At 40.2% G+C, this 10533-nt stretch overlaps 1 protein-coding gene and 1 long non-coding RNA gene across 5 annotated transcripts in view; one reads left to right on the top strand and one right to left on the bottom strand.

Annotated features, from left to right (window-relative positions):
• Positions 1-10533, bottom strand: part of LOC114567971 (major histocompatibility complex class I-related gene protein-like) — a 45880-nt gene that overhangs the window by 3662 nt on the left and 31685 nt on the right. Inside the window, exons 3-7 of one of the 4 annotated variants that reach the window (XM_028597280.1) lie at positions 9592-9870; positions 8445-8747; positions 7034-7138; positions 6813-6830; positions 6531-6663 (exon numbers count right to left, since the gene is read on the bottom strand). In XM_028597280.1, coding sequence (XP_028453081.1) covers positions 6614-6663; positions 6813-6830; positions 7034-7138; positions 8445-8747; positions 9592-9870 — 755 coding nt within the window. In that variant the 3' untranslated portion in view covers positions 6531-6613. Of the gene's footprint in view, positions 1-6530; positions 6664-6812; positions 6831-7033; positions 7139-8444; positions 8748-9591; positions 9871-10533 lie in introns of those variants that run through there. The other 3 variants (XM_028597282.1, XM_028597284.1, XM_028597283.1) reach the window with 3 other exon arrangements.
• On the top strand, positions 5256-6131 carry LOC114567990 (uncharacterized). Its single transcript, XR_003694244.1, has 2 exons — positions 5256-5920; positions 6020-6131. It is a non-coding gene; the product is annotated as an uncharacterized LOC114567990 (long non-coding RNA).

The raw sequence follows: 10533 nt of genomic DNA, 5'->3' as shown, positions 1-10533 counted from the left end.
TAGAAAAAGAAAGAGGGAAAAGATGACATGTCAAGGGATGCAACAGCAGTTAAATAAGTGGATGGTGAAAGGCAACTGCAGGCTAGGATTTAAAGTGTGACGTCTGTGCTTGGAGGCTTGCAAATATTCATGTTAACAGACTAGCTAGCGTTTGCTAACACTGGGAATGTAGCAGCCAAATGGGGGTTTACAGCTAGGCTATAGCTTAGAATATGCAAAACCAAGGTTGCTGAGCTGAAAACTATAAGGTAGTACAATAAATGACAATAATCTGGAAAGCATAACTAGTGCAATAACTATGGTTTACCATGGAATCATTAATAGATTTTGTTTTACCATTACCATACCAGTCAGACATATACAAGCTATAGTTACTGTACATCTGTTGGGTGACATGGAAGCTGTACAGGGTCACATCTCTTTAAAGGGGTGATAGAATGATTATATAGGGTATTTCACACCGTTCCTTATGGTCTCCTTAATGGGTTATGTAACATTGGTTGGGCTGAAAATGGCCTGGTTGATATTTTATTGGCCCTTATGCATCCCTGTGTTTTGGCCCTATTTTTAACAAGAGCTTTTCTTCCAAATATGGTATGCTCATTAATATTTAGATGGGCTGCGCGCTGATTGGTTGAGCGAATCCCCATACACACACATTAGAGACTCGACAGAATCTCATATTCCAGACACTGCAATGTTTTCGTTACCAAATTCACTTCTGAGACTTTTATGTGAGAAATCAACTATATAAAGCTCAAATATGGGCCGTTTTACGAAAATTGATGGCTAATTGCAAATTTGGTAAGACGTGTCAGACTTTAGGAGCTCCACACAGTCTGACGAGTAAGCGGCAGCCTGCTGGGCTCCATACCCAGGGCAAAGTCACCTTTTGTGGATTACTCACTACCGGGGCTCCTCGGCCAGCTACTGGCATAACTATAATATATTTACAGTTTGAATTTCGTCACAGCACTTATATCACAGCTACCCCAAGATCTTACAAAGCTAACAGTCCAATTTGAATTTAAGGCATTTTTTATGAACGTGAGGGGTCTTGTTAGGAGGAGCAGCTAGCTAGCTATGTGTCCCATTGAATACAATGGGAAAATATCGCGGCTAGCTAGCTACACTTTCGGCATAACTATAGTATATTTACAGTTTGAATTTCGTCACGCCACTTATATAACATCTACCCCAGTGTCTTATAAAGCTAACAATGGTGTCAGATTTCAATTTTATAATTTTTTGTGAACACTAGGTGTTTCATTAGCTGCGACTGTCCCTTCAATCCTATGTGTACAGATTGCGGCTAGTTAGCTTCATGTTAGCTCCATCCAGCCGCAGGCTCTATCAATGAGACTCGCGGAAAAGAAGCGTTTATTTCCCCAATCGTTTGTTTAAATAACTCAACACGTTATAATTACACACATTATAAGATTAACTAGAACCTGTGGTAAGAGACTGCTGGCGTAACAAGCTCGCTGACCGCGCTCTCACTCACACACACTGGCCATTTATCAGGAAGAGGGGAGCTGCAGGCCCTGGAGCTCTGTCAGGGCAGCGGCGTTTGGTAGTCCATTAACCCAAAAAACGGTGACGTTGCGCGGGTATGGAGTGCCGTGGGCTGCCAGCCGTGATGGAGCTCTATCTACCTCACAGCAGGCCGGGGTCTCTGAAGGAATGAAGGCCAGGCAGCAACCCAGGCAGCAGCGGCCGCTGAACTCCGACACACAGTCGGACAAAATTTGCAATTAGACATACATTTTCGTAAAACAGCCCGTATTTGACCTCTACATTTGATTTCTCCCATAAAAAAATCTCAAGCGAATTTAGTGGTAAAATAGCAGATGAACAATGTATACAATTTCTGAGATCTGCGTGACTTCGATTCAGAAGACTACCTGATCTCAGGTCAGTTGTGTAGCCTATGTAAATGTTGGGGCGTGACTGTCATCCATGGGCGTGACAAAGGTACAGGTCTTGGGATGCTTACGTCAGCTTCTAGCTTTGTTGAGATTCGCCCGTTTTCAGCGGCAGTTTCAAAATATAAGATTTTCATAGTAAAGGGGTGTCAATGGAATTTTGAGTCCTATTGTCCTATTTACCCACCGAACTGTCGTTATTAAAACGATGAAAAGGTAAAATCGGTTTCGCATTCTATCACCCCTTTAAAGGTCTGTGCTAAGTGCCTCTCCCTATTTGTACCTTTTAAAATCCAAAATGTGATGTAATTTCAACAGCAGCACAACCTTACTGCATATTTGTTGTCTTATCTGATGACATCACTAAGTTGATTTAAGAATTGAATTTAGGCTGCTATATTTAACAGTGAGTTCATTTCATTCAGGTGTGAGGATGGTGGATCAGGAAAGACAGGGGAAGGCAACAGGTAGGTCTAACATTAGGTGGAAGTGTAGGGGGAGCCACTTGATACCAACAGATTCATTTCTTCATATTATTAATATGGAAAAACTAACATGGAAAATCAATTACATAATGTTTGTTTGACAATATGTCTTAGTGGAGAAGAGCACAGGCAAGGAGTGAATGAGACAGACATGAGGTCAGCGATGGCATCAAGTAGAGATGAGACCAGTGATGACATCAGGTAGGAGTTCTATTAGTTAGATGTCCTAAATGTCCAGTATGGTTTTAAGTTCTGTTGACCAACCTATTCACTGTGTCCTTTTTGGGGGGGAAATAGTGCAGACAGAGATGGAAAATATAACAATTAGCCTATGTCTGACAGCGGGTACGTAGTAACAAATTAGAACACAAATTTAAACATCCGCAACGCATATGCTCGAATGCCATCAGTGATGATTTATTTATTGTAATGAAAATACAGTACAAGAAAAAAGTGGGCTACAATAATGTGGTTGCCACGGGGGCAACCAACCAGGGGTGATGATTAGGTTGCCACTTGTCACAATTTGGTTGCCAACCGTTAATGTCGAGCCCATATTTATATATACAGTATGTATACACACACACACACACACACACACACACACACACACACACACACACACACACACACACATACATACATACATACATACATATATATATATATATATATATATATATATCATTATTTATAATTATGGTAGGCCTACAATGGCTGATATACTTTGAAATAAACCTTTATTATTTAAAGCCCATACATGATGATGTCTGGGTGCCAAAATTGTTGCTACATACCCCTCTGACACTGGGAGGTTGCGTCCCTGTCGGCATGTCACTGGGATAAGAAGAGAGGAGAATAACTGAGAAACATGGCGATGCACACTAGAAAAAACAATCATGAGTGTGAGAACTTTTGCTCCGGATACCAAATAATAATGAAGGAAATAATAGGCTAATTTAATAAGTAGACACAGTGGGCACTGGGCCTAAACTACATCAATAAGGTACATTAACATTTTGTGTCAGCAAAAACATTTTACATGTAGGCTTTTTGGACAATGCATTAATTATTTTAAATAAATAAATGTATTTTACTATAACATATTGCACAATAACATCAATATTTTATACAGCACTTCTGAACAAAGACTATTTAGTTAGATTAGATAGATTTAAAAAATAACACGCAGAAAAATAACACGCAGGCTTGTTGGCTCCTTTACTGCACACATGAGACTAAACCAATTCAAATCAGAGAGGTGTGGTAGAGCTTTGGCTTCAGTCTTCATCAGGGCTGCTCTAAGTCTGGACAGTCACCAGATGGCACTGTGCTGCTGAGTTTGAAGCCCCAAAGCTTCTCTGTTATTCTGCTTTTTCTGTTCCGATGCAGAATTAAAAAAAAGACTGTAGGCTAGAAGCTCTCTTTGCTGAAAATAAAGTTCAACCAGTAACCACTAATTAGCTCCATATGTGTATCTCAACACAGACATATTAGTTCTACTTGCTACTTGTTTGATTGGGAGGAGGAAAATACTGCCTTCACAATCTATTCTCTTTGTGACCTTTATTTCAACAGGCTTGACTTATACACATCATTCATAATAGCATATCATTCAGAAACATTATAATACTTTTTATGTTAACATCTGGAAAGAAATACCTATAGACTTTATTAATGTTAGAGCAAGTAGGTAATGTGCAGAAGTCATAATAAATAAACTAGTGCAGTGCCCGTTCGAAACGTTGCTGTCTGGATTAGTTCGACTGCTTGGCCTGTCGTATAGCTCCTGGTAATTTCCTTTTACAGATCTATTGTACCCCAAAAATACCTAAAGAAGGACCCCAAAGCGCTTACTATGCAACTCCACAGTATACTGACTTATTGTGTACTTCTACTTCAGGGGAAACATTGTCACACTAAAGAAAGAGAAATGTTAGTGGTTATACGTTGATTCACTTGGGACTATATTACTACTGAGCTCCGTCAGAGTAGCAGCGTTTGGAAGTCCACTAACCCAGGAACAGTGACTTTGCGCCGGCCGCAGAGCCCCGCAGGCTGTTGATATCTCTGTGCCCGAGTAGCAGTGCTTCGGCTGTAGCCTACTTCCACCCAATATAGTCCCAAGTCATTATCTATCTAGGAAATCGTCTAGTCTTAATCTGCATTGCTATTTTTACTTGTTGTGAATATGCAGGCCACAAGAAGTAACGAAGGTTTTGTTTTTGTTAGGTCACTTTTACTCATGACATGCTAATGGCAACAAAGGATTCCATTCATTACGCTAAGCTAAGCTGGCGGCGGTGCTGCCGGACTAAGACAATGCATGCACGGAGACAAAAATTAGTTAGCCCACCTATATAAATATAGAGGAGACGGTGAATAACCCTATTTCAACAAATGGTGGTGTATTCCTTTAACGGTCTTCAATCCCTTATCACACCCAAGGCAGAGCACCAACTGAGAACATCAACCCAACATGGAAGGGTGTTTGCTGGATGGAGACACACCTGGATGCTAACATGGGGCTGTTGCTCCTTGCTGGGGTGTACAGATCCTGGAATGACGCTACAGTTTATAAAATTCTGAGTCAGGCCACCGAATTTGGTTGCAGTTCCACCAGAGTTCCACTGGGGGTGATCACAGGCAAGTGCAAAATGAATGGGACTCTATGGAGCTAGACGGCTCTTTCACCTGATTGTCGTTGAGAAATCTCAGACTTGATTGTAGTTTTTGCAAGTTCAACATGGGTTATAGGTCAAAAGTTGAATGAACGAGTACTTATCCTTTCAATTTCTTACAGGTTGAGTTGTTGCTGCCCATAACACGCTAGCATTCTGCCAGTGAATGCTGATTGGTCAGTGAAGGACTGATTACAACCAGAGATCCCAATTGACGGCATCCGAAGCAGAACCAGAGAGTCAAAGTAAATATTTCGCCCTGGTCTTTAAAACATTAGCAAACCTCTTTCTAGCATGTGTATTGACAGGGAGAACCTTACCTGTCAGCTGTGTTGTCGATGCCTCGAGAGAACAAAGGAAGTGACTCAGAGCTTGCCGTAAAGCAACATCTCTGGCCGTATGATGTGTATGACATCATTTACATTTTAAAAGAATTTTTAAAACAAAAAAGCAACTTTAAAAATTGTTTACATCCAGCAGTGTGTATTTTCTTTGCCTCCCCTTTCGAATGCAGCATTCTAATTACTAGACAAGAAATTATATCCTGAGAAAAGTGGGTTTTGAGAGGTACAGCTCCATAGAGTCCCATTCATTCCGTCACAAATCCACTATGTGGAGAGTGACAAGCGGGGGTTTTCTGGAGTCTCTCTCTCTTTTCCTCTCCTCTGCTCGCTCTTCTTCTCCTCTCTCTTAGTGCACTGGGTGTGACAGGCCGCTCCCAGGATGACGCGCAGCTGCAGGCGATCTCTAATCAACTGCCTGTGGCTCATTAGTGCAGAGTCTTAAAGTGTGGCTGCTCTCTGTTTGGATAGTTAGTCTTGTCACGTAGGTGAATGTCCTGCCAGTATCTCTCTCTGAGTTTTGTTTTTTGTATCCTGTTGTTTTTTTGCCTGCCGACTTAAATACTGCTTTTTCTCGTATCCTGAAGGAATACTACTCTGTCTGCTGTCGCTGTACCTGCTCTGTCTCCTGGGAGGATTCCCCCACCAGTCCATTCTGCTAAGATTCTCAGATTCAGAAATAAACTGTTTAAACGTTGAGCTGTGGTTTTGTCTGCTTTTGGGTTCTGGCTACAAATCTAGTATAGGGATAAAAGTACCAACTGGCAGAAAGAATTGTGCTGTGATCACAAAAGATGCTTCCCATTGAAATACATTAGTTTAAAAAAACGTGCTGACCATCACGAAAAAAAAATATTTGACCCGTAACACCACATAGGCCTAGGTTACTCTTCTTTTCTTTTTTTTTTTTTTTTTTTTTTAGAAGCATTTACAGTTTACCAAAATTCTCACAACTTTGGTTGTTTTAGAAAAGCCATGTCTGAGGATATCCTGAAGCGTTACAAACAAGTGAATGGTATTTTTTACACATCTGAACTTGGAAACGGGTCATCTTTGACCCTAACACCATATAAGGGTTAAGGCAGCTTGTTTAACTAAAGGTGTTAATACTTCACGTCACAGCATCTACTGTTGTGTTGTCCCACAAGACGTCACAGGGTGCAGGGTGGTGTGTTAGCCAATCATGTTTCTGGATTCAGTTTCTCCGAGAGCTCAACGCTGTTGACAGGAGCTGGAAGGTCAGAAACACACTTAGTTGGTCTTCTTATCCTGCACTGACCTTAGCTCTCTAAAAACTTCACTTACACAATTATCATTAAAAAGCCTTTTTAATCTACTGCGAGGTTCAGATCAGATACAATAAAAACAAGTTCTACTTACCAGGTGGAGGGCGATTGGCTGAAATGAAAATAAAATAAATAATTTCACTTGTCACAGTTACATTTCTTCTCATCCTCTGTTTATTTAACATGTATGCACACTGCTGAAGATCTGCGATGAACAGATTCCAATTGTACTCTGAGCACAATAACAATAAAGATCTGTCTAAAATAAAAGTAGCGTCCGTTTTACAAGAGCATCAGCTCCTTTGAGTCTCTCACCTTTCTTCTTTTTGAAAACAGCAAATCCAATAGCAATGAAAACAGCAGCAACCACGACAACAACCAGTGCAGAAGTAATCGGGATGGTCATGTTACCGGGCTCCTCTGCTTGGCAAAAAAAAAAAAAAAAAAGGATCAAACATATAAAGCAGGTTAGAACAGAAGTACATCCATCCATTTGTTCATCACACATACAGGTGGTGAATACAGTATACTCTGTACAGCAGGCATGAAAACGGGTCAAGGGTGAAAAAGGTGAGAAGGATATTTCCCCTCTAGGGTGGTCCGGGGGCATGCTCCCCCGGAAGAAATTTTAATATTTTCATTTTCATATTTTAAAGCATCAATCTGATGCATTTTGAGAAGCATTTTTTGCCAACCAACAGTGTAATATTTCAATATGCAAAACAGTTAAAGTCCTTCTGACATTACACAATAATAAAAGTCAAAACTTTTAAAAACTAAAATGTTTTGGATACATTTTTACTTTTTCTAACCATATGTTAAATTAAGACTCAATGTGGATTTATATATTGCAATAATATCATAATCCTACAATGAATCATTGTGAAAACTAAACTTTAATACTTTGGCCAGGTCATCATCAAAAAAGCAAATTAGTACATTCATGATTTTGTCCATGTTGATATTAGCTGCTTTATTTACATTTATTAAAAACGTTGCATTGTTTAGCTTTTCATATAGCTAGACGTCTAAACTCTGGAACAAGGCTGTTATATTTAAATACCTGCCATGCTGATTCCAAACAGACAGCTTTGTCGAGGCAGTTACAGTGAACGTGCACACACGTATTGTTTGTATCACATTGTTTGACAGTAACATTCTCAACTAATGCTGTATCTACATGCTCCAAGTTTGATAAACTTTGCCTCCATTTTTTTAGCCGCGTTACCACGGAGACCACACCGGCACCACACTCTTACATTTCGGCAAAGGCCCGCCCTACTTTGCATCTGATTGGCTAGAACTTGTTTCATTGGTAGGTGGAAGTTCGATGATTGGTTAAATCCAGCGCATCAAAATAAATCCAATGTGAACTTTTTAATTAATTTATTTTTCTAAAATAGTCATACGCCAGAAATCGGGCATATCTATATATATATATATATATATATATATATATATATATATATATATATATATATATATATATATATATATATATATATACACAGGGTTAGGGTTGTATTTATATATTTGATGTCAGGGTCACATGATCTGACCAGTGATCCTGGGAAAGGAAGATTCATCAGTTTAAGACTGATCTTGTCTTCCACAACAATGATAAATCACCAGTTTGGTACAGATGACAAAGGTAAAACTGACAAGAAAGCCAAACAATGAGAGCATTCAGCATAAAAAAAGATCTAATTTCTAAATGCATTCTCACCTCTGTTGGTCCTGATCTCTGCTTTGTCCAGTTTGGTGACGATGTCGTCCTCCACACCAGAGAGATGAAACACACAGTCGTACCTCCTCCAGTCTTCAGCTGGGACTGATGAAAGGTCCAGGTCAACACTCATCTGGAAGGATCCATCGTGGTTGGGGAGGATCTCTCCGTGGTCCACGTCCTCATGAAGCTCCTCTCCATCTTTCCTCCAGAACATCATGGCTCTGTCAGGGTAGAAACCTGTAGCGTGGCAGCTGACTGGAGAGGAGGGAGACTTCTGGAGGAGAGACACTGAGGGAAGATCTGCAGAGAGAGAGAGAGAGAGAGAGAGAGAGAGAGAGAGAGAGAGAGAGAGAGAGAGATGAGAAAGGTCAAACGTGAAAGGAAAGAAAACAATGGAAAACAAAAATGAAGAAAAATACAATAGGGAATTGTTAACAGAAGGTGTGAAAATTCTTCCAAGTAAAATAAAGAAGTAAATAAACATCAACCAACAAGACTAAGAGTTTAAAGCCATGCTAGCAGCTCTGAGGTTGTTCTGATGGACAGCGACGCTTTGAGCTAATTTTAGCAGCATGTTGATGTTTTGCAGGTTATAATCTCAGTTCTACATGTTAGCATTCTAATATTTCCTCATTAGTGCTAAACCTAAAGTACAGCTGAGGCTGAGAGAATGTCATTAGTTTTGCAGGTATTTGGTCATAAATCAAATGTCTGGATAAACAGAAGGATTTGACCTGATGATGGCGTTAGCTGAAAAGTCAGAGGTTCAAAGTTCTTACAATTGATTCTCTGGGGACCATGAATATATGTACAGTATTTTACAGCCATCCAGTCAGTCTGTAACAAGCTGAAGGACAAACGGACCAACTGACAGACCACCTGTCAATGCAGTTAAACTTACTCACCGTATGCTAACTGTGCACTGGCTATCATTGGCTATTGATAGAAAGTAATGTCAGAGCACTCTAACTTGTCAGTCTCTACTGATTGAGGAGGGCTAGATCAAATCTTACCACCACAGAAAACAGCCAAAAAGAAGGTGATGTCAGACTGATTGGAGTGATAATAAAATGGCAGTTCAGTCTGAGCAGACTGTATGAACATTGTTGTGTTCATGAAACTACATCAGGAAATGTGATTCTACCTTTTCTCAGCAGAAAGCTCTTGCCGTAGTCCAAATACATCTTCAGCAATTCAGGATAAAGCTCAGTGAGGATAAACTCAATGTGTTTTGTTCTAGATATCTTAGTATCCCATCTTTGTTTGGTGATGACAGCCTGGGGTTTTGCAGCGATCCATGTCGATGTCTTCAGGTCGAATACTAGGAAGTCTTCTCCATCATAACCAAACTGATTAAAACCATTGACCTCTCCAGTCTCATCGTCCCACTCAGAGCCACTCATAATCTGGAAAATGTGGACACCTGAGAGACAGAGACTGGAATTATTGATAATGCATAATAATAATAATAATAATAATAATAATAATACATTTTATTTATAGAGTGCTTTTGACAGTACTTAAAGGGGTGATAGAATGATTATATAGGGTATTTCACACAGTTGCATTCACAATGCAACTCCCCTGTATACCCTAGGCTACTACTAACTTACTGATTTACCTGACACAGAACGTTGCAGATTCAGAATGTAATCACAAAATATCACAATGAAAAGTAGTGGAGTAATCAGACATTAGTGTCATGGACTCATGGCAGTGCGCTACCCACCGGCCCTCCGCTAAACAGCACATATCTGCATTCATCAACCACCAGAACCAGGGTGTGTGCGTGCGCACACAGAGAGAGAGAGAGATGGTGTTGTCTCGTGTGGTATGAGGGGTCCAAGCCCGAGGCGGTAGGTCTGCTACTAACTTAGAGATTTAACTGACAGAGAACGTTGCAGATTCAGAATGTAATCACAAAATATCACAATGAAAATGTGGCGTAATCAGACATTATGGACTATGGAATATACATGGACTCATGGCAGAGCACTACCCACCTGGCCCGTTATGAAAGCTAAACTGCACATATCTGCAATCATCAACCACCAGAACCTGTGTGTGTGTGTGTGTGTATGTGTGT

Source organism: Perca flavescens, chromosome 14, assembly GCF_004354835.1.
Source record: "Perca flavescens isolate YP-PL-M2 chromosome 14, PFLA_1.0, whole genome shotgun sequence".
In the NCBI taxonomy this organism is placed as follows: domain Eukaryota; kingdom Metazoa; phylum Chordata; class Actinopteri; order Perciformes; family Percidae; genus Perca; species Perca flavescens.
Note: the sequence above shows the minus strand (reverse complement) of the source record. Positions and strands in the feature narration are given on the sequence as shown.